The sequence below is a fragment of the Takifugu flavidus genome, chromosome 19 (genome assembly GCF_003711565.1).
Source record: "Takifugu flavidus isolate HTHZ2018 chromosome 19, ASM371156v2, whole genome shotgun sequence".
Classification (NCBI taxonomy): domain Eukaryota; kingdom Metazoa; phylum Chordata; class Actinopteri; order Tetraodontiformes; family Tetraodontidae; genus Takifugu; species Takifugu flavidus.
The window spans coordinates 10,215,552-10,240,322 of record NC_079538.1 but is presented as its reverse complement, the minus strand read 5'-3'; the positions used below and the strand labels follow the sequence as shown (position 1 = coordinate 10,240,322).

The window sequence follows — 24,771 nt, the reverse complement described above, 5'->3', positions numbered from 1 at the left end:
AGATTGGGCCTCGACGATCTTGATAGATTCAAAGTCTGCTTGTTTTCCTGGTTGTGCTGAGGACCAGTGTAAACATGCAGCACTGTGATGACAGCACGTTAGCAGTTTTTAATGTCAAGTGTTTAGTTGATAACGGGGTATTACACGTGTCTGGTACATGGCAAATAAACACTCCTCGTGTCATTTGACCCTCTTGTTTACAAAGATGCCACACAACAGTGCTGTTTATGTATTATATTTTCAGAAACCTGTCTCGGTGCCTCTACGAGAGAGTTTGTTTTAAAAGCAGGATGAGATTTTGTAAAAACAGTCTCAGCGTTCTTAAAATAAAACCATTGCTGTTCTTTAAATACAAATATCTACAGGGAAGAAAGAGTTGGTGTATTTAATTACAAATCTGATCATCTGTCCACTGAACGATCAGCGTAGCTCCGTGGAAACGGGCCGTTGGTGACGTTTATCGTGACGACCGTCTACAGCAGAGCCACCACATCTTCTCCGTATCCGTGGCCTTCGGTCGTCATGGTCACCAGCTCGTCTGGTTGAGAGAGAACGACCACTGAATCTGCAGCGCCTGGAGGGAGACGTGAATTTTAACCAAAAACACGCCTGGTCGTAACAACAGGAAGTCCAGAGCCTGATTGCTGTTTACCGTTTGGTCTCCAAACGAGCGCTAACATCAGAGACACTAACGGTGTAGTTATGGCTCATTAAAATGGGAGCCGACGGCAGCATAAGTGCCCGGTATGTGCAAACGCTACCTGGTGATCTCAGCATGGCATGGTGAAGGTTCATGGGCTCCACCGCTGTCGTCATGTTTTCACCGTCGGCCTCCAGCAGGCTGCTCTGTGTCAGCGCCTCTCCTGTCGGTGCCCAAACACACACAACTTTATCCAGGAGCTACGCAGATTACGTCCTTATTAGCCTGTTTTCTGTTCCAACACAGTAACTGCATCTGGGGTAAATAACAAACGAACCCTGTGACATGAAGCAGCAGCTTCCTGTTACAAAAGACCAGCATCTTTGGGGAGACTGACCTCAATAAATATGTTTATAATTAGAGCAGCGGCGGCGTTTCCTCTGCGGTGATTCAGCTGCAAACCCCACTGACAACGTGACGGGGGGGAGGGGATGTCTGTCTGCTCTCATTTTTGCCCCCACAGAGAAAGGACTCATTTGGTGGACTTCGCACCATCGGACCATATGTCGGAATGCAAATTGCTCAGTGAGAAGTGGAGCTGAAATGGATGCTGACAGGAGAAGCAGAAATGCATTTCCCACAGCGGAATTTACTCATCCGCTGCTCCTCCTCTGAGATGAGGGTAAAAAGGTCCGCAGATGTGACTGAATAATTGTGTCACTCTAATTTGGCGATCACGTGCCTCTTCAGCGACTCGGACCTCAACCCAAAGTGCCCGGGAGGCTCCTTTCTGCAACCCAAATGTGCTGTTTCGGCTTTTTCACCCATACGTGCAGAAAGGCAGCCCGGAGTGCAACAGCATCAGCGATAATGGAGCGTGTTAATTATACAGAAAATGTTCCTGAAAGTTACTTAAAGCGGCGCCATCGCTGCACGCATTTTAAAATGTATGGGCGCTCCAAGCTACATAATCCCAGGATTAACATATCCGCCGAGCGCAGCGAGTGTGTGATAAGAAGCACCTGTTTCTTTGCTGTCGCTAGCGAGCCCCTCCTCGCCATGTCTCTTCCTCATGTGGACGTTCCTGCTGCCTGACTGGGAGAACGTCTTCCCGCAGATTCCGCAGTGATGAGGCTTCTCACCTGGGAAGTGCACGTCAGCGATGCAGAGTAACTGAGCACATTGACTCAAAGCGTGCTGATAAACTAGCAACAGCAGCACACCTCCGCTTAAAACAAAACAAAAAAGAAAAGAAAAACAGGCGCTGGGCTCAGAAAAACAGCTGTAAACTCTCACTCACCAGAATGTACGAGCATATGTTTCCGTAGACTGGAATACTCGGCGAAGGATCGCCCACAACCATCTGCTTCACACAAGAAGGGCTTCTCTCCTGGAAGCAGACACCCACCATCGACTCACTGAACCTCAATAAACAAAGACTCAGAGAAGAAAGCTCATTATTGCAGAAGGTTGAAAGTGATTTTGGCGGCATAAGTGCCGCTGATAGTGAAGACTGACCTACTTTGATGCACTACAATGAGGAACTCAGTATTTCACCCTTTAAAAAGTGGGTTTGAGACACATGAATGGGGTATAAACTATAGTAGGGCGCTTCGGCTCCACAGACAGGCCAACAAGCTCTTAAAGACACGCTAAATAAATTATAACCGCTGCAATCTATTGCAACGGTGAAATGGACGAGCCAGCTGCTGAGTCGTCACGTCTGCAGCCCCTTCTGCACCGAGGAAGCACTAAAACCAGCAGAGCCAAAATGGCTCCTAGTCTGCTATCGCTTCCAGCGGCTTTTACGTACCCGTGTGCGTCCGTTGGTGATTTTTCAAGTTTCCGGCGGTGGTGAACCTTTTGCCACAGTTCTTCTCCTTGCAGATGAACGGCTTGTCGCCGTTGTGCGTGCGCATGTGAACCTGGAGCCTCTGCAGCACGTAGAAGCTCTTCCCGCAGCCCTCGGCGCCGCACCTGAACATCCGGTCGTTCCTTGGAGACGAGAGAACCCAACAAGGAGAAGTTGGCGTCTGCTGGATTGATGTATAGAGACTTCAAGCAGGACATTCACAGATGTCAGAGGCCAAACCTCTTGTGTAGGTGTGAAAGGTAACACAATGTCAATCATCGGAGGCGGAAAGGTGTCCGACGCGGTTGCCGTGCGTGCGAGCGGGTACCTGTGCGTCTTGAGGTGATACTTGAGATGAGCCGGCCAGGTGAACGTCCTGCAGCAGCCCTCAAACGAGCAGCGCAGGATCTGCTTGGGGAGCGGACGGCCGCTCTGAGGTGCCCGGTCTCCATCTCCGGTCGGGTTATGTGTGTGGTCACCTAGGCAACCAGAGAAGGAAAAGTGAGACAGGTTGTGCAGAAAACAATTACACGACTGGCAGAGAGCCACCCTCCGGAGTCTGGGCCGCGTACGGGATAAACATCGCGTCTCCGCTGAGACCTGCAGCTCAACTACAGAAAACACCCCGAAGCTGGCGGCGGTCGCCTCCCCTTTACACGCGCTCGGACTTCCTTTCAAATCCCTTAAACAGGGCCAATTTAGCGTGAGGCTCGCCAGCAGTAATGCACCTTTAGCTGATGGCCCACCGCTGAAAGAAAGTAATCTAATGCAAGCTGGTGGGAGGTCAAGCTATTACACAGGATCAGATAATGGAGTTTTATTCCCACAGTGAGAGCCAGTCTGCTGCAAACATTTTATTTAATGGTTATTTCAAGCCCTCTGCTGCTGACCTATCAGCTGGAAAACATTAATGTTTATTACAGTACGTGCAAAACATTTTATCTCATTTTTGTCCGGCTCCAGAGTGAGCCTTTTACCTCTAATCATTAGAATAGTTTATCCAATTACAACTGTCCTGAGGTGAAGAATTAATGAAGAAATTCAAAAGGTCATAGTGCGCAACCAGGAAATGAATTATTGCGAGGGAAAAATTGTGCATTTCCTTTGGCTCAAGTAGCTAAAAAGGCTCCATCATTTTCCCCCTGAATGCTAAATCTCCCCTTTTCTGTTTGTGAACCAGGAAATCTGAGTTTTGAGGAAGTGAGGGCTCGTCCATGGAGTCGGCCTTTAAGGTGAACTTCCTGAACAAACTCCAGAAATGAAAGCCGGCGCTCCCTCATCCCCCGATCTCACCAAGACCTCTGGCTGCAATTCAGAAGTTCAAAGATCAGAGATGCTGCTGGAAGCCACGGCTTCTTCCACGCGTGTCACGGGTATCGAGCGGCCCGTGGAGAGAAGCGGGCTGCGACGCCAGACGCACTGCGGTAGAGCAGCGGCGGTCGGGGATTTCAGATGGACGCGTTGCGATAAAGTGAGTGGGGGAAAAAGATGAAAGTACTCATTTTGACCAGGCGAGCTATGAGATAAGAGATGGTTTTAACCAGTAAAGAAGCCGGGATAGCATTCCCAGTCACGGCTCTCATCCGGGTCCAGGCCTGTTCTGTCTGCCTCTCCTCCGCGTTGCACATCAAACTCCATTTGCTGACTCGACTGAAGTCTTATCGACAGATCCCAGATTCACTTTGATGGAGAGATTATGATGCGGCGAGATCAAGATGGATTCAATCAGTGCCGATTAAAGCACCTTTTCATCTAATCGCTGCCTTCGTTCTTCATTTCTGCCCGTGATATCAGGTGCTCACAGATCAGCCGATGCCATCTCAGGAATGTGCTGCTTTACCGTTACTGACGCTGGCAGCTCTGGCGTCCTGACTGGCTTTGGCGTCTCTGGCGAGCTGCGCCCGTGTGGCGGCGATCAGGCTGTCGTGAGCCAGCTCCTGTACCCGCAGGTACCAGGGGGCGCTGCCATCTATCCCGTAGTCCCCCGAAGACACCCCCTCATCGTCGTCTTCTCCGGCGCCGTCTGTGGCGAAGATGAGCGACTCCGACGAGGCAGTGATGCCTGAGAGGCAAGAAAAGAACAGGGCAGGACAGAAATCAATATAAGAGTTTTCACATTACAGCCTGAGACGATGCACTCAGAAAAGAACAGCACAGCACAGAAAAAGGAGTATTTTGGGGTGTTAATATTGGTCTTCACACCATCACAAAAATCATTTCATTCGTTCAGACGAAACCCAGTCATGGAGGAGAGCAGTACTGAAAAGCTGCTCTATTTTATCCTCTTTACCTTTGGCGAGGTTCAGAAGGACGTAGGAAGCGCTGTCTGACTGCTGCAGGTCATGCAGGATGGGCGAGGGGCTGGCTGTGACCCGCGGAGGGGCGTGCGTCTGGACCACTAACGGGCTACGTTCCGACAGACCACCGAAGTCTGAGAGGGAGTGAGAATTCTCAGGCTCATGACTCAGGCCTCCATCTGAGTGTGAAAAACTGAGTGTGAGTTTTCGTCTTGAGTCAGCACTGCGAGGAATCAGGAGATGGGCTGGAGTGCTCTGCAGGGGCAGCGCACGGTCCACCCGTACACGTTCTTCCACCATCCCTAGATGGTCCATTTACATTTCAGATTAAAAACACCCCATAAGAGTCTAATATGTGGAAAAACAACAATTACAGTATAATTATAAAACTTTAAGAGTTGCATAATGGACCTCCAAAGCTGCACTACAGGGCAGCAAGTGGGTGTGCTGCTGCCTGGTGCATAAATAAGAGCAGATAAGCATTATAGTTACACAGTGACAACAATGTCTCTTCAGACTGATACTGAAATAGAGGAGCGATGAGGCGTTTGGTCATGTATTAGCACCTACAGGAACACAGCGTGTTTCCTTCACCCACGCTGTGCACTCTCACTCCAATCTGGGCCATCACTAACATTGGAGTGTCTGCTGTGATGAATGTTGCATCTGCTGCTTATACGTTAAAGCAAAACTTGGTAAAAATCGCGGTTTTTATCTGCCTTTTCTGGATCGTGCGCTCAAAATGGGAGCTATAATGCCTACTTACACACAATCGGATAAAAACCGAGATGGCGCTTTACACCGATGCTGACCTGTGAGCTCCAGCGGGCTGCACAGCGAGCTGTCTGCTGGCGTCAGCAGAGGCAGGCAGGAGTGTTTGCAATCAGAGTCCTCCAGACCCTGCACCAACGGGATGGATGCGTTCTGTACAAACTGCACCAGCAGCTGAAAAGAATTAACATTGTAATGCAACAAGGGGCTGGCAATGAGATCCTTTATTTGCTCCTTGCAGTGGAAACATATTACCTCTGGCTTGGAGTCAAGCTCATCAGAAAGCATGGGTCACCCTTTGCAGAACCTGTAGAACAGCATAGTGATGGTCTTTAGTGTACAAAAGGTACCCAAATGTCACTGGACTCGTTTTAATCAATTCAATAAAACATTTACCTTGATTATGACCTGCTAAATCTGGGATTTTCTGTCCGTCATAGGGTGTAGTTTGTCATCTTTTGCTCAAAACCGTCACACAATCTACTGTAAAACGAGAGAAAACGTCTTAATATACAAACCTTCCATCTTTGCTAGTCAGATGTTAAACTTGTGTTAATTGAAGACCGGGAGAACAACATACACGGTCATAATAACTAATTGTAGCTAAAACAACAAGGCTGAATCAGTACATTATTGTTTTCTTAGGGAACAGATGTAAAGAAAGCTGCGTTGTTAACTTAGCTAGCAAGGTTAGCAGTTCATTAACTAGCTACCGGTGCTAACAGACAGATAGTAGCTTCGCGATGACAAAGCCTGGTCTCTACCTAACCCTGCATATATAGCCATTTCCACACCTTACCTCTAAATATTAAACTAATAGATTTACCTGGCATCTTTCGAAAATACAAACCACCGCAAAATAAAGAAAAATTGTCCCAAAACAGAGTAGCAGGTAATCTCTACGGAGTCTCTGAGGGAACAAACGCGGAGCACTTCCGCATATGGCGGCATTATGCAACGTATATGTCGCCATCTAGCGGAGGCAAATGGAATCGAGCGTTAGCCCATCTGGACGGAGCGCTCAATCGAGTTAAAAAAATATTTGGAACGTTTAGGAATGTGCTTTTTATAATCTACAGTAATTTCCAACATAACTTGAATTATCCAGAGCTGTTATCCAGAGCACAAGACTTTTGAGTATTTGCAAACGGTTTATGGTCCAAGAAACCTAAACTTTAGGTAAATAATCTAAAAAGAAAAAGAAAATCTATAAATAAATGGAGCACATTAGGTCATCAGTCAAATGAGACTAATTTTCTTTGGAATGACATTTATTAGACCAGTCTTTCACATAAATGTACAAAAAAAGGCCTTGAAGACACACATGAGTTTTTTCCCTCATTTTATTTATTTTTCCGAATCAAATCAATTTTTCATTGATTTGTCTTTCAGAAATATCAGGATTTATTACAGAGCCCCTGTTTAGGTACAAAGGACATGAGAGTTCACTATGGCAAGTTTTGATGGCATTTACAATGACAAAAAGCATCCCACTATTCAATCACTGCTGCTGGTGCGCCAAAGAGAAATTGCAATTAAATACACAAAAATTTCAGAATATTCACAAAAAAATGGAGACCGAAATGCAGAGACAAGAGCTGCCAACACATGATAAACCCAGATGACTTGAGTTCCTTAAACAAAAATTTGCGGTCGGGAAACACAATCGCTAAAAATCACTTAAACAAACATGAAAGTGGCATCAGAAACAAAGATTTCATAAATTAACCTATTATCCAACCACAGCTGGGTGGATCGGTGTAAACAGGCCAGAATTCTGATTACTGTGAGCTGATGATTGAAAAAAAAAAAAAAAAAAACAAGCAAAAACTCTGCTCCTGCTGCCAGCCAGTTTAATAAAGCAATTTTACAGCATCCAGATGTAAACATCTGTATTTAACTGCTCTGTTGGTATTTGTTTTAAGGCAAAAAAAAAGATAATCCAGTGTCTTAATAAGGCCTTCATTAAGGACACTAGAGATATAAAAATGGCTACTCTATTACAGTGTTAACAGCACAAATGCCATTTTTCTGCCCACGCAAACTGACGTCCTAAAGACATCGGACGCCAACAGCTGCGTCACCTGGCAGATCTTAAATCATCACTATGGCCTCTGAAAAACATGCATCTTTAAAACACATACACAGCTTTATCACAAATACACAACCCTCGTGTGTAACCTTTATTGTACACGAGCTAAGACGTAGATAAACGGATCCCTTATCAAAGACGTTCCTCAGGAGCAACTATGCTTTTATTTAATTTTCTCTTATAGCACAGATTAATGCAGATCTGGAGAACGAGGGTAGCTGGAGGTGTGCTTATATTACAGGTTGAAAAAAAAATGCGCCTCAAAAATGAGCTACGATAGCTGCCGTTGAATTTTGCTTCAGGTCAATTTCTAGTGCAAATGCAACACCCTCGGTGTGGATACTAAGGCCATGATTCAAAAACACATCCAAACTACTGATAATGCTTAACAAGTTCTTACCAAAAATGCTGAAAAAAAGGCAGCAAAATAAATTATTTCCCTAAACTGATAACCGCAATGTTACAAAAAGTCCAAAAGGAGAAGTCACACGCGAGTCGGCATTGAAAATGCTTGAATTTGCAGGAAGCGCTAATTATGCTTGGATGTTAGCGTCTAATTGTCAGTTCGGTTTTCCGCTGCCACGTTTACAGCTGCCATCAACACGACGGGAACGCCGACGGCCTGAGCCAAATCTTTCCCATCCAGTCCTGCGAGGCAGCAGCCGAGCCGCCGCCTTGGAGCTTTTCCTTATGCCCCTCGCCAACGCTGATATCAGGGTGACGCCTGAAACAGGATGCAGGAGAAATACTAAGGACAAGGAATGCTAAAGGAACTGGCACCTTAGGATGAGTCAACTACTGAGTCCTCCTTCGTTTCAGATGAAATCAACACTGTGGACCACTCGACACATCAAACAAGTGTGTTCTGGCCTTCTATTGTGCTTTGAATACAGAAAATATCTCACTAATCAAACATCTTTTTATAAATTGTTGATGATTTGTGGGTTTTTTAAGCATCTATAAAGATGGAATATTGTGCATTTCCCCCAGCCTTGTCAGATTCCTGACGCACCATTGGTGCGGCCGCTTTTGAGCTCGCAGAAGTATCTGGACGCTATCGTGGTAAAAACCTATCAACCTCCAACTGACTGGAGCGTCTCCTCCAGCAGGTGCAGAACACATGTGCACGTTGCTCATTACTGGTGGTCAGCAGACCACCTGCTCTCATCAGGATATGTGCAATTTCTAAATAGAAGAGGCAACAGAAAGTCTTCGTCTGCACCGAGTTCTTGGAGCCGATGGTGCGTCGGGGCCCGAAAGCAGCCGGCAGCCAAAATGTAGGTCACAGCAGCGTCTGCGTGAGACGGTCTGGGCGTGGGTGTGTTCTGTGGAGCACGTTATTTATGCTCCATCTGTCTCTCCAACCCCCACCCTGGTGGGTCTTCCCCCGTCTGGGTGTAAAGGATTACCCCCTGGCCCTGGTCTAGCTCTTATCCGTCTTGGAGAGGGCCTGAGCAGCCCTCTCTCCCCCTTCTTCCTGGAGGCGGGCCTGCAGCTTGATGCAGATGCTGGCGTCGCCGCTGTACAGAGCCTGAAGGAAGAGGTCGGTGTGCTCCTTCAGCTGCTCCAGGTCAGTCTGGGTGCGGCGGTTCTGCCTGTGGAGCTCTTTGGTTCGGAGAGCGATGTCTAACAGGCCGGACTTGCTCAGGATATTGTACGTGTTGCAGAAGCGCTTCCTCTTTATGTCAGCGCTGCTCTCGCTGGGATCAGGTGGCACCTGCGTGTCCTCCTGGGCGTCCCCCCAGGGGACAGGCAGGCTCTTGGCGACAGAGGTGGGGGGCGACGCCGAGGAGCTGATCAACTGTGCCTGGCTGACGGGTGATGAAGGTTTCTCTCTGACAGAGGCGCTGCCGCTGTCGGCTTCAGCTGGGTGGGGACTGGAAGGAACAGCAGGAGCGGGGGGGCTGAGGCTGCTGGCACTGCCGCTACCTTTCTGCTGCTTGTCTCTCTGGCAGGACGGACTGCTGCCCTTCTCTGACCCAGAGGAAGAGGAGGAGGTGGAAGAGGACGAGGACGAGGATGCGGTTCCTCTCCCCGAGGAGCTGGAGCCATCCCCGGGGTGTGGAGCGATCTTAGGATAGGACTTCAGGATCGGAAGGTAATTTTTGGGCCGCCTGTGTCTGGACGAGACCTCTTTGGAGGCCGAGGAAGCTTGACGAGACACTACAGGCTGGAGAAAGACCACCTGAGGCTGCTGGACCACAGGCTGGACCACCTCCACGGTGGGGCTGAACCCCCAGGGTTTGAGGGCAGGAGGATTGTCCCCAGGCTGCAGGAAAAAAAAGGAAATTTTGAGTTGTTTTTTTTAAAAATCATGCTTTTAAATCATTTGACATCAGACACAAGAATTGCCTCTTTTCTGATGATCAGCTGCCAGTGAGAGCTTCAGCGTGACCCAGAAAATGCGCAGGCGTGCGCGACTAATCATCAGGGCTGGTGGTGATGGAGCCCCACAGACCACTTTTAATGTCACATGCACCCACCGTAGACACACGTGCGTCATAAACCTCATAGTCATCAATAAAAATATTCCATTCTAATCGGATTACGACCTCCTCTTCACCTCTCCAGGGAATCAGAGATCAGCAAACAACACATGATATAAATAAGTAATTTAGAAGTCATTGAGATTAAAGCAAATTATTTACAGGTTCCAGCTCCTACAGGTTCCTAGCGGCCTATTTATACTTTAGCTTTTTGACACTTTCTAGCCTCAAGAGTAGTGAATTTACCTCTGAGGTAATCACCAAAGTAAATAAAGGGCTTGTAGCTTGTAAAAGAGGCACAAGTGACTTCAGGCTTTTCCTGCTGCAGGATTGCTGCTAGTCAGCAAATTCTCTCTGCTATGTCAGAGGTCAAAGGTCATCTTTTTAGGTGGGAGCAGCAAAACATTCTTGACGTGAAAGATTCCAATGCAAAAACCCAAAATAAAATTGGGGGATATCTTTTCCTTGTAGGACCTCGCGTGTCCGTCCACAGTTAGACGTCTGCTACAGAATAAAGGTATTGCTGGGCACCGTCCACGTACCTGTTTGAGGAGGACGTTGTTCATTATGATCATGGGGGACATGTTGGAGTAGGAGCCCCCCACCACAGTGAGCTGAGACGGCTGGCCAGAACTTGAAGCCTGCAGACCTTGCTTGACAGATGGGCGGGGCGAGTCCTCAGCGTCGGTGGTGTCCATCGTGCTCATATGCTCCGAGCTGGCATCTAGAAAAGAAATTTGGCCGTTAAATGACGGGTTTCTGCATTAGAACTCTTAAATGCTACTGGATCCTTCCAAACCTGAAAATCCTGAGTCTCTCTCTGATTCCACTTGAGAGCCCCCGGACTTCATGATCCGTGGTCTGCTCACTGTCCTTGAATGACTCTCGGCTTTTCTCTTGGTGCTCATCTCGTCTCGTCTCCTGCTGGACAGACACTGTCCTTCCTCTCAGAGCAAACCAAGGGGCTGGTCATTAAATGAAAAAACGTTGCAACATTACAGACATTGTAACCACTCACCGCCCCTTTCACCACTCTGTACACAAGGATGCAGTTGCTTCTAAAACCCAGGCAAAGTGCTCAGTCTAGACTGAGCACTTTGCCTGGGTTTTCAGTCTAGACTGGTTTTTGGTGCGAGCTCCCGGGTTTTTGCAGCTAGCTTTAGGTGCTATGTGTCAAAACAGAAGCTAGCTAGTGGACTCGATAAGGGATTTTCACATTCATACAGAAAGAAAAATACTTAATACAACTGGCAATTGTTTGGACAAGGTGATCTTGGACAAAGCGGGTCCTAATCGCTGCTGTAAACTTAAGTTTTACACGCATATTTAGCCACATCCGTCGCTTCGAGCTAAATATTCAGGTGCCGGGATAAGCTGCACTATTGTCCAAAAACAACTCACGTCAGACATTCTGCATATGAAATCAATAATATTAAACACATATTTCAGACATCACCTGGCAATAAATGATGCTAGATGATATGAAGTTATCTTAAACTATCAGGAAGACCTAGAGAGGCAATTTGGATTTGGATGATCTCAGTGTTTTTAAATGCCAATAACGAAATGAGCAACTAAACCTTCATGAATGAATAACTTGGCATTAAACTTCGCTGACGTTAACTTGACAACAGAAACAGAAAAACCAAATCTTTTCAACTTACTTCGAGCTGGGCGGTGATCCGACGACGCTGCGGAGCTGCAGGACTCGACTACGCAGCTGTATCGGGGCTGCTCGTATGAACTGGTCCAAAGCGTGTGCCTACAACTACATTCCGAGAACTCGATGTTCCACGGTACAATACACGAGACTCGCTGCCCCTCCCTTGGTGGCTCGGTCACATAGGAAAGGAAGTTGCCAGTAACCGTCGGCCGCCGCTGTTTGTCTGTTCCCACCGTCCGATAACGCGCAACATTAGCTGGGGGACCGAGGGGTGCTCACCGGTCTACCTACCACGCCAAATAAAACAGGCAAAGGACAGGATATTCGTTACAGACACCCTACCATGTTTGGTAGTCGGGGCGTGGCTTTGGCCAGAGGAGCGTAGACGTCACGGTCCGCGCACAAAAGGCCGGCCCACCTGGTGGCGTTCGCGGCTTCTGATTGGCCGGAGGAGCCAGCAGCTGAAAAACGTGACCGCGGGTGAATGTGTGGCAAGTTGAGGACATTGTGTTCGCCACCGTGCATCCAGGAGGTGTTGTACAGTACAGGCATGTCGGGGAAAGCAGTGACGCCAAGTTTCGACTGTGATGTTCTGGTGTATTACATAACCTATCTTGGCCCCCTTTTCTCTCTCTCTCTGCCGCATGTTTAAGTCTACTCGACACGGTCCTGCAGAACAGCGTGTTCTCACGTGGAGACACGCTTCCCTTGAACAAATGACCCCTATTGCTGATATCCGTCTGCAGAACAACAGGCCCAGGCATAAAAGGCAGCCAAATCGACTTTAGATTAGCGAAACAATAGGGATTCAAGTCTATTTAAAATGAGAAATGTGATGTTGGACGCCCCCCCATCATCATGTTAAGAGAAATGTGCTGAGCAACGGTAACCAAAACCACCCCTGCATCCTCTCCCACCCTCTGAAAGGTTAGGAACATGTCAACAGCAACAGAAACAATAACCCTTGGTGTTTAATACAGAGGCAGGTGCATTGAGAAGAGCTTCAGACAACACAGGAGTTCTTGTTTGGATTAAATTTTATTTTGTTACAGCATAAAACCCAGATATATATAGTAGCTTAATGATTCCATAGACACACACACCCTCAGACAATGAGCTTTTATGGCATTATAGTCGCTCTGCAGAGTCCTCAATGGCGCAGCCTCAGTTTGACTGTTGATCTGACAGTTAATCAGTAAACAGTCACATCATTGTCTGTACACCTTCTGGCTGGTGAATATCGTGTCTATTTTAAGTCTCTTGCATGAAAGAAATTAGCTCTTTTTGTAAAATAAACATTGATGTTGCTGTCTTCATATTAAAAAAACACTGCAGGTATTATTATTCAATGGCAAATAAACAAAAAAGTTTTTAAAAAAAGGTTGTGGACAAAAATGAATGTTCGATAAATGTGCTGGATAAACAATGATAAAGAGGAATCCATCTCAGTGCAGATTAATCTTGTTTTGTGACAACTGGCACCTGAGAAGACAGAAATCACAACCAGTCTGGCATCACCGTCTGCAAGCACTGATTATTGAAGATTAATACAACCGAACATCACGGTGGACGATCTGGATGATTCAACACGTTGGGTGTTAATGATTGCATATGGATTATCCATTATTAATGAACTTCTGCTCAGTTTTCCAGTGAGATTTGCTTCTCCAGCAACAGAATTGTGGGTAAACAGAGGAAAAACACATTTATTCATATTCACACCTGAGGGAGCTCATAGCAATTTGTCAGTAAACGCTGCTATTTTTGCTAAGAATGGCAACGCAGCTAGAGGCAATTTTACAGGGCTGGTTGAAATGCACAATTTAAACCATTAAAAATTGGTTAAAGTACATAAAGCACACGTCTATAAGGCTTTCTGACCTGCTGCACTTAAAAAAAGATCGTGAATATCATCACAACCCTCAGGTGTGTCTGTAAAAATATGGCTGTATAAATATGAGGTCAGAGGTCACGTACAAGTGAATCTCTGTGCGTGAAAAGGCAACATGTCCCTAAACAGCCACAGAAATAAGCCACTGTGACATCTTTAAAGTGGATCATTACTCCATCTGGTCTCATATGAAACTGCAGTGCAGTGCAGTTTATTTTCACTAACGCCGCCACATAATTCAGGGCACCCAGATGTGATGAGAGAAATGATCACTGCGGCAAATGTGTGTTCTCCAAACCACTAAAGTCGGAATGGAAAAGGGGTTTGAACCAACGTGAGGTAATCAGCACGGGCCAACGTGGCCACACAGGATCCGAAACCGTCGCTGGGCCACCAGCAGGTCCGGTGTTGGGCTAAAGAGACCCTGAACCAGGTTTGTCACTTTGTCTTGCATCTGGATCGCAGTTGCAGCTTCTGTGTCTGATCTGGCACGGCCCAGCGGGGTTAATTCTAAAGGCTCCATTTGCTGCCAAAGCCTCAGACATAGGGGTGGAAATGAAAACAGCCATGCTCGGTGCCTCTGCGGTGAAGCTGCACCACCGTCTCCTGGGTTCCCAGACACCAGATCACAGGCGCAGTTCAGCTGTTCAGCTGCCATCGAGCGACCAGTCTGACCAGTCTTAGAGTGTGTCCATGACTACCATAAAACTATATAAGCAAGGCCAAAAATGTACCTCCCATATCATATACAGACACGTGGTGATGAATGCTGGGAAATATGTAGTATTACTATTTGTTTCTTGCACTAGTGGATAATTATTTCAGATACTTCTGGGTTTTTTTTCATATATTTACTCTGAAGTTTAGCTTCAGTGCAGTTTCCTTCAGCTAAAATAAATAAAAGGCATAAAGATAAACATATTTGACCATAATAGCAAAAGCAAAAGCCCCCGCGTGAATACAGAATGATGGTGCTAGTATACTCAGCCTCTGTCTGATCTCTGGTCAGTCTCATGTGGCCAGTTGCACATTTGTCTGCACAGATATGGACTCAGGCTGATTCAGATGTGAAACATCTGTGGAGTCTTTGGCTTGACTTCTGTTTGGGTCACATCATTTCTATTTCTTTTTTAACTCATCCTCCTTTCCTGAGAATATTTCCACACTTGCTGTCATTAGATAAAACCCACAGAAACACTCATTTATGCCACAAAATGGCCGGTGGATTAAAGTGCTGCTGAATACGAAACCATCCTGAATGCAGCAGCAGAGGTTACAACATTAGAAAATGGTGTGTTTCTGTGTGTGTGTGTGTGTGTGTGTGTGTGTGTGTGTGTGTGTGTGTGTGTGTGTGTGTGTCTTTGAGCTAATCCATTTCTTACTTCCCGCAGCCGTCTGCTGCCTTCTTGTGCTTCATCCGACGAAGTTTGTTCTTGACAGAGTCACTGCTGCAGTGGAGGAAGAGCAAAGTGCACTGAGGATGTTCGCTGATGCATTCAGGTCTTAGACAGAAAGAGCAAATCGACTGACTGACCTTTTATTATTGATGGATTTCTTATGGATCTTTAATCTGGGATGAAAAACAATTGAAAATTAGCTTTTTTTTAAAAATTAATTTAGGCTGCAATAGAAAGAATCTGTGATTCACCCGCATTCACATCTTTGATGCTCTACAAATGTGATCTCCACATAGTTCATGGATGCCTGCTGAATTCTTATCACCTGATAGGGGAGGAAAAGTGAAAACTGAATGTTTATCTTTAACCCCAAAGGTGTGAAGGAAGTTCACAAATCAGGTGTGATCAGAGATGCAGCCACACCTGCAGAGTGATGTTGCTTTCAAGTGTCGCCTGGCACTCCAGATACTCATCTCCACAGCAACCAGAGCATCTCTTAAGTGGGACACAAGCAGGCATGTAGGTATATTCCACTTCTCCAGGGTACTCTTGCTCTACATCCACCAGCTGCTCCATGGGCTGACACATGCTCTTTGCCCACACCTCTTGGAATGTCATTACTACGTGACAAGTTCAATCTTAAGGCTTTAAAATAGCGCGAGCAGGAGAATAGCTTTTGGTGTGATAAAGCCAAACAGAGTGCCTACCTTTTGTGGGACCCTTTTCTGGTGGATATGAAATCTTTAAAAAGGTGAAAATATAGATATTAAACAGCCACTTACATTTAAAGTTGGTAATTATAAAAGTATAAGTCCATAGAAGCGGTAACTCTGCCATCTTGTGGCAAAATTGGGTATTTCAAAAGGTTTCACAGCCCATTCACACACCGATTCCTGTGCAGTCATAGCCAGTTTGGTGTTCATTACATTGACACTCAGTCCGCCAATCAGAGGAAAAGCCCCCGAACCCGGAGCAACAAAGATGCAGCATGGTTTCTCTGGTGCACCGCTGTGCAAATCAGCAAAAATCGACGAGAGGAGCCGCCAGCAGCCCCATCTACCGTAACCCTAGAATGTTTTATTATGACAAGAAAGCAAACCCCCTCAAAGTCTGAAAAGAATAACAGCGAAGAGTAGCCGTCATCTTCACTCGTGGGAGATTTACACACAATAAACACGGTTTAAACAAAGGCCTGGTTCAGGACTCAGCGTGAATCCAGTCATGTTCTCACATACTCCCAGTCCAGATTTGTGAGCATCAAACTGAAGAGAAACACAAGTGCTAGATTGATCTTGGCTCTCCTCTGGTTCTGAAACTCAACAGTGTCTTTGTTGCTCCTCACCTCTCTGCTGCATCCCTATGTTCTGCCAACACTGATGCGATGTGAGAACACCAAACGCTACAAAGGGCAACAGTTTAACCAAGAAGGGCTTTTATGTTTGGTCAAACAGGCAGGACTGTACTCAAACGTGCAGGGTTCTACAGTAATTAAAAAAAACCTCAGAATAATACTAGCATCCCCTCTATAGGTGGTACTGGACCACTTCATAAAGGGTTCAGGGATTCTTTAGTGAGGGACTGACTTCTCAGTGTGTTGGAGTCCATTTAAACTAATATCTGTAATATTAGGATAAAAGAGATACTCTGTCTCCCTGAGTTTGGTACTAAGGTCTAAAGCGTATTCCTGTTATTGTCCTTATTTTGGTGATCTCATCAGTTTCTGCTCTTCAAGAGAATGACCTCAGTTCCTCTTTACACGTCATTTTACATTTACAGTAGAAGTGGATTTAATCCACAAAACCTAATCACTGCTGACCAGAAGTGATCGTTTAAAAACATTGATGTTCACTGCAATTCCGATTCTGGGGGCAACAATTATTAATGCGCCAGTTGGGTCCTGATCCGCATCAGTTTGAGGAATCATCAATTCTTTCGTCACTTTATGCTTTTAAATTATTGCACATGGATTCAAATAATATCATGTGATAATAATGCTAAGTCAGCTTTCGGGACTCCTAAAACAAATCTCAATAATGGCTGTGGCTTCACAGAAAAGGGCGTGCGATTATTTAAAAACCCAGATTTACCTGCGCAGGTGCGACCTGGAGCACGAGGGCCAATAAGAGCTGCATGGTTCCGATTAGAAGCTGCATGTTGCCGAACAGAACCAGCACCTCCGCTCCTCTCAGGAAGGAACATCTGAAGAGGCGTGAGGACGGCGCGCGACTTTTTAAATGACGTCCCTCTGCGAGCACGAGCTGCGACGGAGCGCGCGCGCCACAAACACAAATGACGTCGCGGTAATTACAAAAACAAGAATATTCATCTATAATGACCCTAAAAAAGAGATAGTTGTCTTAGTTTAAACATATCCGTTATGGTCACTGAGGGGTTTTTGTGGTACGACGTCGGTTTTACGTTAGTAAAAGTAACCAGCCATACATTTCATAGAGGATTTGTGTTGCATTTAATCTAATACAGGATCTAAATTGATTATAATGTGAAAAGTTGTGTCAAAAAAACTGCATCGATCGCAGCTCCAGGCTGAAAACGTCACACCAGTGTTCTTGTGTTTATTGGGAGGGCTCAGATGTGCTTCAACAAATTTATGGGTCTGCTCTGTTCTGAAAACAGCGTTAAAACGACCCTCCTCTCTTTGGAGCCATGGTGGTGGAGCAGCTGGGTGCTGCAGCAGCTCGTAAACAGGGTCAGTAAATGACAAGAAGACTGCCACAAATGATTTTCCTCCCTTTTTCCCCCCTCACAAATGGCCCGATCCAAATCAGGATGCCTATTTTTTGAACTGCAATTACATAATTCAGCAATTTTACAATTAGACTTGGTGTATTTTCTTGGCGGGGCATTTTGTACCATGTGCACAAGCAAATATTATTCCCACAGTTTCAGAGCGTTTCTAAAGGTTATTAAACATCGTGCTATCCTGTGCAAAGGTGAAATCCTGACAGATTTGGGGGTGTGTGAACAGCGATCCCAAAGTCCCAGCACTCACTACAGCGATAACTCACCCACTTTCTGGAGGGGGGTGGTGTTTCCTCTCCTCTACTCAGACTCCCAGTATGAAATCCAGAGGTCAAACTGACAGCTGCTGCTGCTACTTTCTGTCTCTGGGAACCTCACTGATGCTCCAGTCCCAGTCCCCATCGAGGGAGGACGGGGTTTCCCTCCGCCGTGGCAGAAGCAGCAGGTGGGTTTGTGTAGCCCTACATTTCCTTAAATGTGGGCGAATCTTTAGTGACCACAGGAGACCATATCTGTGCGACCATGGCCCGGCCCTACATCATCTGCAGAAACCTGAAGAGACTCATCTCATTTCCCACATTTGCTTGTGTTTGAGCGGCAGGTGCATTCTGGGTAATGCTACCGTTTCCCAAGCCCGGAGATGGACCGGCGCCGAGCGTGTGACCCGAAAGGTCAAACGGAGCTGCCCCCATTCTTGGACAAGCACAACAGTGAGTTCAGAGGTTACGGCTCAGCTGGGGAATTATCACCAGGGATTATATTCTGTCTGACGGCCGACTGTTACGCAACCGTTTTAGCGTGACCTACAAATCACAAATACAGTCAACAAATCAGGGACACGAGGGACATGTTTGGACTGGGTCCTGGACAGTCCACAAAAGCTTAAAGACTAATCACAATATTATAATTTGAACGTAAAGTCTTAAAATCATAGCAAATTATTATGGTATGTGTTTATAGTTTCACCATTTTAGGAAACAAAGGTCAGAACGTATGAGCAATATGACGCTTTTAATGTTTTCGTTTACAAGTTACAGAGTAAGACGAGGTGGTCGGGAAGGTTGTGTTACAGTTTATGAACAAACGCATGCAGCCAAATTTGGTTTGGTTTGTCCGATTTGCTTTTCAGAGCTGTGACAGGAGGAGGCATTTGTATTTGAAATTTCACATCAACAAATCCGCCCAACTATAAAAAGTGTTATCATGTGGAATAACTTGCAACACGTGGGCAATGAAAGCACAGCCCGTAAAATAAATAAGAGAAGCTTGGTTTTAATCCCTCTGGGACATGGTCCCCCACCCACCCCCCGTGGTCACATCTGCTTTTTTTTAAACCATATTTTTGTTTTGCTTCTTAAGTTTCACTTCCAACACATCCACACGTGAGTCTTCTACACAAACAGATGCTGCTATGTGAAGCACATTCATTAAAATCTAGCTGAAATTCTCACACTTTAAGTGGTTTTGAATATCATTTTGCCCTCCTTAATTTACCAGATGTGTTGGGTTGTGGTCAGAATCCAGCTCACCTGATCGTCAAACAGTCCTGAATCAGTGCGGGAGGAATAAATATACCTTCCTAACAAGTACAACTGCCTGTAGTTCACAAATAACAGTAAGTTACACTTAAATGACTGCAGTGTTCTGTTTGGGTAAAGAATAATATGCTGCTTGAACGACCTCGCAAACTACTTCTCTGTGGAAAAGGCTCTCTTCATCAGTGGAGGAGGGGTCTTTCCTGCTTCGTACAGGGATTCTGGTGGAGGGGAGCTCAGGCAACACCAGTCTGGAATGCGGCCTGTCTGGTTGTAGTAGTCCCGAGACACAGACCTGCTGCCCAGTATATCCTGAAGTGCTCCGAAAATAGCACCTGTACAGTATGAAGACAGGAATAATGGTTTACAAATACGCACCGATTATTTTCCACAAATTCTAACACCAGGGTGATAAGAACTTCATCTCTGACCTCCAAGCCAGGCGGTGCAGTTGGGCTTGGCTGGAAGAGAGTGTATGCGGAAGCTCTTGCTCGCCAGCACGTTGCTGTACTTCGGTTGCTCCACCAGGAGGCGTATCTCAGCCAAGAGTCGGTGGAGGAAACCTGGCAGCATGGAGGTGCCGCCGATCACTACCAGGTTCTCCGACAGCACCTTCCGAGCATCAATGGGGCACTAGAGACACATGAACAAATCCCAACATTAAAATTGCATAGTCACATTATATATATAGGCTTGTCTAAGGGCACACACATCAGCGCTGCTGCTTCTGGACCTACAGAGATTAATTAGGCTGTGCTCTGCTGACATGGTTCCCAATGGAGAAACAAAACAACACTGTAGCCCACATTGCCATGGCAACCACATTACGTCAAACTGCGTAATCAATCTCTTTTTGGAGTAGAAAAAACTAGGTTCTTGCGTTCCGCCTGCCAAAGACACTAAAGGATTCCAGCAGGATAATTAGGAAGCAGATTGTATCTATCGTATAGTTTTCATATTTTATCTGTACCTTGACGAGGGTATCCAGAATGAGGGTGGCAACACTCTTTTCTTCATTGTCCTGTTCAAAAAGGATCTCCATCACAGAGTCCCTGTTAGGAAAAAATAATAATAAAGACAGATGATGCATTTGCTCTGCAGTGTTCAGAGAACTGCTATAAAAATACTGGGATTTAAAGTCTTTTTTACACAGTGTGATGGCACTTCTCCACCACATACATATTCCTCTGATTATTTACTGTAAAGGTGACTACCGGGACCAAATCGAGTTGCTGCTTTAAGGGCAATCCGCCGCTAGATGTCACTATTCTTAAGGAAAAACTAGGCCCTGAAGCTCACCCATCTGTAGTCATCCTCCCTGAAGTAACAGGGTTCTAATGTGCACTAAAACTACTCACTTTAGTGATAGGTGTAAGAAGGATGAAATAATTTTTTTTTAAAAGGCCAAAATAATGTGAATCCACTGAACGCATATTTGGTCAGCTACCTGATTGATCCTTTTATGTGAAGTATCTTCTCACCATCCAGAGGATATGCAACATCGGGAGGATCAGCAGGGCGCTAAAAAACAGAGGCGAATCATTTGAATGGCTTATTAATGACTGTAACTAGATGCAAAGGTCTAGAACTAGATGTTTACCTGAGCTGATCCATCCAGGTTAAACTTGGCTTCTTGGATCTTTAAACCTCTCTGAAGGTCACTGACAAAACATGTTCGAGCTGCCAGAACCAAAAAATGATCATTGAAAATGAAAAAATGTGTTTGTGTTTCAGCTTTTCTGAAACTAAAAGAACAAAATTTGTGAGCCAAAAAAGATCACATGAAAATAAACTATTCAAACTTACCCTTGATATCCTCCACAGTCTCCTCTGGGATTGTTCCTTAACGCAAAAAGAGAAGAGAGCTACATCAAATAACTGTAGTTCACTTCGGTGCAAATCAGTTATGTGGCTCTTCCATTAAACTCAAACATCAGCGATTAGGGGAATGCGAGAGAAAACCTCAGTATATGATCCCTACTGTCACATAAAGACTCATCTAGAAGACTGTGCACATGCATATGGAGGATTTGTGGGGGAAAATAGATGATAATAACATAATCTTCTTTAATACAGTTTATAAACTCTGCAGACTTCTTGTATTTTTCATCCTGAGGTGGGATTAAGCCCTTCAGAGCTCACTGCAGAGGTGCCAGTTGAGTCAAGTGAGCGACTCTTAATTATTGATGCAGATGAGTGTGTCGAGCTGCTTCCTCTCTGCTGCAAACCTCAGAGCTCACAATGGTTCTGTTTGGTGCAAGAATGCTAAAATAGAGTACATGCAGTAGGTATAATTTACCGCCATTCCTATTAATGACGCATCACAGGTCAAAAACAATACATTTTTTCCCTGTACTGTAAGGCAAATTTATCAGATATAAGGGACTTAAAAGAAACAGAGTAATTCCAATGCCAGTGAGTACCGATGACAGCAGGTATGCTCTGTCCAGCAGCTGCATCTGTGTCCACTGTGCACTGCTCTATGAGGAGCCCATCTAACTCTCTGCAAGAAAAACAAAAGATTTCCATGATTTCCACCCTAAAGGGATCTATTTCTTTTTATAGTTTACCAAAACACTATCCTCCCACTCCTGTCCTGAAGAGCTACTTACTTATGGATGGCTTTCCCTCCCAAAGGCAATGCCTCCCAAGCTGGCAGGATAGGAGTGCACTCATACACCTAATCTCACAATTAAGGCGGAAACAATTCTATAAGATACAAATTTGCTTGACCTCTAAAAGGGTAAAGTTAATACTGAATCTTGTTCTTGCTTCCAGATGGAAAACAAATTCATTTTTTATCCCTACAAATGCTTCTTTAAAAACAAGGTACACCTACAGCTCACCCTTAGTTACAAGTACTGTCCAACATCCAAAGATTCTATTCTATCTATCTATCTATCTATCTATCTATCTATCTATCTATCTATCTATCTATCTATCTATCTATCTATCTATCTATCTATCTATCTATCTATCTATCTATCTATCTATATATATATAGAGAGAGAGAGAATTATATTATATTATTATATATAATATTGAGGTTTTTTTATGTTTTCTTCTTACTATGCAAAGCTTCGTTTCATGTATATAATACATATAATATATAATAATCTATTATTTATTAATCTATTATTTTTGTCCACCCAAACTGTAAACAATTCATGTCCCAGTGGGCAGCTTTGAGACTTGTGTGTTCCTCCTCTTGGACAATAAAAGGATACAGGCAGGACGAGTGTTTCTGTGTATCCACAGTCCATCACCAGGGCAGAGTTAATGCCCAAAGTCATGATGGCCATGAGGTGGCTTGGAGCAAAGAGCACAGATGGCACCTGGCAAAATAAAGTTCAACAGCAACAACTTAGACACAAAGAAGGAAACAAGACAGTTTTTACATTTACCAAAGGGTCATTTGTGTTGGAAAAAAAATAAAAATAAGCACAGGAGGAGCATTGAGCGTGATTTAAAAGATTTTGGCATATATTTTAAAATTACTTACATTCCACATGTGTAAAAACCATAGAAATTAGGTTCCAGATTCTATAAAACAGATAAAATTTGTGTTGATACCTCAAACTGTTTGAAGAAAACCTTGGTGAGTGTCTCCCTGAAGTGAGACGGGCAGAGGATGGACTCGATGATGACCACCCTTCTGTCGCGAGGATTCACAAGCAGGTGCCTGATGAGACAAATAGGAGGATTTTAGGGAGCTCAACTCTTGCATTTAGACATTTATGAACAAACAAAGCAGCCTCACCTGAAGTACAGTAAATGGATAAACTCTCTGAGGATGGCATAAAGTTCTTCTGTGTTGATATTGTACTGAACTACTTTGATGGCCTGCGAACATGACATTGAGTCACATTCAGTTAACATTTTGGACAATGCAAGTATTTCCACACAGCAAAAAATGCTGCCGTCCCACCTGCTGTTGTCCTGGTTTCCTGATCTCGCTCGGAATTATGAACCTGGGCCCCGTTTCCCCTGCAAAGCCACATCTGTAAGGGAGATAAGGGTCAAACACAAGCAATAACACAACAGTTCCCAATTCAGCCACATATAGCCATACAAGTGAATGGAGTTTAACGTTTTTGGGGAGATTTTTTTTTAGTAGTTAATTGTAGCAGTTGTTGGTATAAAGCCAAGACGTATTATTTTAAACCCACCAACTCAAAATGTCCAAATTCAGAATTAAGTAACAAACAAATGCAACCTTATTAAAGGATTTGATCTCTTGATATTCATGTGACTTGCCTTGGGCTGGTTTCTAATCAACAGGATGAAATGTTCAGCAACTTACACCAGCATTTACTATTGCTAAAGACTTTTGTTCTCCGGGTGCAAAAACCTACTTACTTTTAAAGATCAATCGTCTATGTCACAATAAAATTCTGGGTCACTTTATAATTTAGCCACATATAAACACATGTTTCAACAGCATTCCATGCATTTCTGGCTACGTAAATAATTTAACATGCGTTTAGCTACTACTGAATTGGACATTCTAATGGTAGCATAATGTCATGGTGTTGTAATGCGTTTATGGGGCAGTGCACTTCACCATGAAGCCATAAATAACCATACATATTTATATAGATTAGACACTATCTTGCATTTTGAATAAGCTGAACAGTAACATGCCAAACCTTAGCATTAGCATCAGTTAGCATTGGTACAGCTATACATCCGTATAGAAACCGTACATACTGCAACTGTGGAATCTTACTGCTAAAAGTGCCGATCAGTTGTGATTAGAGAATAAAGAAAATTTCGCCGAGATATTATGCTAAATGGATGGATCTATTGAAAAACAATGCGATAGCAACTGACGCTCACTTTGTATATGCCGCTCCCAAGTCAATGACGATCGCAGTTTTCTCTCCTCCACTTACTAAGCCGTCAAACAAGGGCATTGTACCAAATTCTTCTGGAAAAAATGCCGATAGTTAGCGTTGATAATTCCAAATTTGCATCGTATGAAATGGATAAAAAATCTGTTGTCTTCCGGTGGGGTTGGGTCGGGTCCTCCGAGACAGGATGACGTCACGTCAAGGTGCCTGATCAAAACGTCATTTTCTTGAACTTTCCAAAAAGGAACCATTTAAAAGCAAAAAATATTAACACATTTACCGCACGCTCCTTTAGAATAACAGTTTATTGAAGGCAAACCCATTCACGGATATCACGTCACACTGTTGCAACGATGTGACATCATATCATTAATCATATTTTTAAAGATAATAAAAATGAGAAGCCTTAATTGTACTATCACACTTCTTTTTTGTGCTATAAGAAAGAAAGTTAAAATACTTTCTTTAAAAAAAAAAAGTAAGGTCAGTGGGAGGTTTCTTCAGTCTCTGTCATTCTTCAAGTCTTGCACGACT

General features: G+C 44.7%; 4 protein-coding genes across 9 annotated transcripts in view; all 4 read right to left on the bottom strand.

The window, feature by feature from the left end:
* The window catches only part of znf410 (zinc finger protein 410), a 75,063-nt gene that overhangs the window by 2,264 nt on the left and 48,028 nt on the right, over positions 1-24,771 (bottom strand). The window contains exons 1-12 of one of the 5 annotated variants that reach the window (XR_008947244.1): positions 6,387-6,510; positions 5,957-6,043; positions 5,816-5,867; positions 5,602-5,734; positions 4,783-4,968; positions 4,333-4,554; positions 2,821-2,971; positions 2,454-2,635; positions 1,941-2,030; positions 1,663-1,782; positions 762-863; positions 394-574 (exon numbers count right to left, since the gene is read on the bottom strand). Coding sequence is in view for 2 of the 5 variants with exons in the window: in XM_057016160.1 (XP_056872140.1) it covers positions 474-574; positions 762-863; positions 1,663-1,782; positions 1,941-2,030; positions 2,454-2,635; positions 2,821-2,971; positions 4,333-4,554; positions 4,783-4,968; positions 5,602-5,734; positions 5,816-5,848 (1,320 nt within the window). In the remaining 3 variants the exon portion in view is untranslated. Of the gene's footprint in view, positions 1-219; positions 575-761; positions 864-1,662; positions 1,783-1,940; positions 2,031-2,453; positions 2,636-2,820; positions 2,972-4,332; positions 4,555-4,782; positions 4,969-5,601; positions 5,735-5,815; positions 5,868-5,956; positions 6,047-6,386; positions 6,511-24,771 lie in introns of those variants that run through there. The other 4 variants (XR_008947246.1, XM_057016160.1, XM_057016161.1 and 1 more) reach the window with 4 other exon arrangements.
* Positions 6,886-12,126, bottom strand: cipcb (CLOCK-interacting pacemaker b). The gene is made up of 4 exons (XM_057016174.1): positions 11,803-12,126; positions 10,938-11,103; positions 10,681-10,862; positions 6,886-9,921 (listed from the first exon to the last, which is right to left on the bottom strand). Exons 2-4 carry the CDS (start codon positions 11,044-11,046, stop codon positions 9,076-9,078), a joined length of 1,137 nt encoding a protein of 378 aa, XP_056872154.1. The 5' UTR covers positions 11,047-11,103; positions 11,803-12,126; the 3' UTR covers positions 6,886-9,075.
* On the bottom strand, positions 12,821-18,702 carry LOC130515727 (vascular endothelial growth factor A-like). 2 transcript variants are annotated; one of them, XM_057016181.1, is made up of 7 exons: positions 17,177-18,702; positions 15,797-15,830; positions 15,513-15,709; positions 15,341-15,414; positions 15,227-15,262; positions 15,075-15,137; positions 12,821-13,283 (listed from the first exon to the last, which is right to left on the bottom strand). In XM_057016181.1, the coding sequence occupies exons 1-7, from the start codon at positions 17,240-17,242 to the stop codon at positions 13,247-13,249; spliced, it is 507 nt and encodes a 168-aa protein (XP_056872161.1). In that variant the 5' UTR covers positions 17,243-18,702; the 3' UTR covers positions 12,821-13,246. The 2 variants fall into 2 exon arrangements, with proteins under 2 accessions (XP_056872161.1, XP_056872160.1); XM_057016180.1 differs by having other exon boundaries at positions 15,075-15,140; positions 17,177-17,412.
* actr10 (actin related protein 10) lies at positions 18,842-24,435 on the bottom strand. The gene is made up of 13 exons (XM_057016168.1): positions 24,224-24,435; positions 23,313-23,385; positions 23,145-23,227; positions 22,958-23,066; positions 22,612-22,719; positions 21,997-22,064; positions 21,808-21,887; positions 21,191-21,226; positions 20,985-21,064; positions 20,832-20,905; positions 20,355-20,436; positions 19,816-20,017; positions 18,842-19,719 (listed from the first exon to the last, which is right to left on the bottom strand). Exons 1-13 carry the CDS (start codon positions 24,298-24,300, stop codon positions 19,538-19,540), a joined length of 1,254 nt encoding a protein of 417 aa, XP_056872148.1. The 5' UTR covers positions 24,301-24,435; the 3' UTR covers positions 18,842-19,537.

Bases quoted from the DNA above. Each gene is read 5' to 3' on its own strand.
- cipcb (XM_057016174.1), bottom strand. From the start codon at position 11,046: ATGAGCACCAAGAGAAAAGCCGAGAGTCATTCAAGGACAGTGAGCAGA. The intron at 10,863-10,937 runs GTTTGGAAGGAT...TTTCTTTTCTAG, and splicing joins GAGAGACTCAGGATTTTCAG to ATGCCAGCTCGGAGCATATG. The intron at 9,922-10,680 runs GTACGTGGACGG...TTTTTCCTGCAG, and splicing joins ACAACGTCCTCCTCAAACAG to CCTGGGGACAATCCTCCTGC.
- LOC130515727 (XM_057016180.1), bottom strand. From the start codon at position 17,242: ATGCAGCTTCTAATCGGAACCATGCAGCTCTTATTGGCCCTCGTGCTC. The intron at 15,710-15,796 runs GTAGGCACTCTG...CTTGTCACGTAG, and splicing joins AGAAAAGGGTCCCACAAAAG to TAATGACATTCCAAGAGGTG. The intron at 15,141-15,226 runs GTCAGTCAGTCG...CCTCCACTGCAG, and splicing joins AAATCCATCAATAATAAAAG to CAGTGACTCTGTCAAGAACA.
- actr10 (XM_057016168.1), bottom strand. From the start codon at position 24,300: ATGCCCTTGTTTGACGGCTTAGTAAGTGGAGGAGAGAAAACTGCGATC. The intron at 21,227-21,807 runs GTACTCACTGGC...TTTTGCGTTAAG, and splicing joins GAGCATACCTGCTGTCATCG to GAACAATCCCAGAGGAGACT. The intron at 21,065-21,190 runs GTAAGTTTGAAT...TGGTTCTGGCAG, and splicing joins GACTGTGGAGGATATCAAGG to CTCGAACATGTTTTGTCAGT.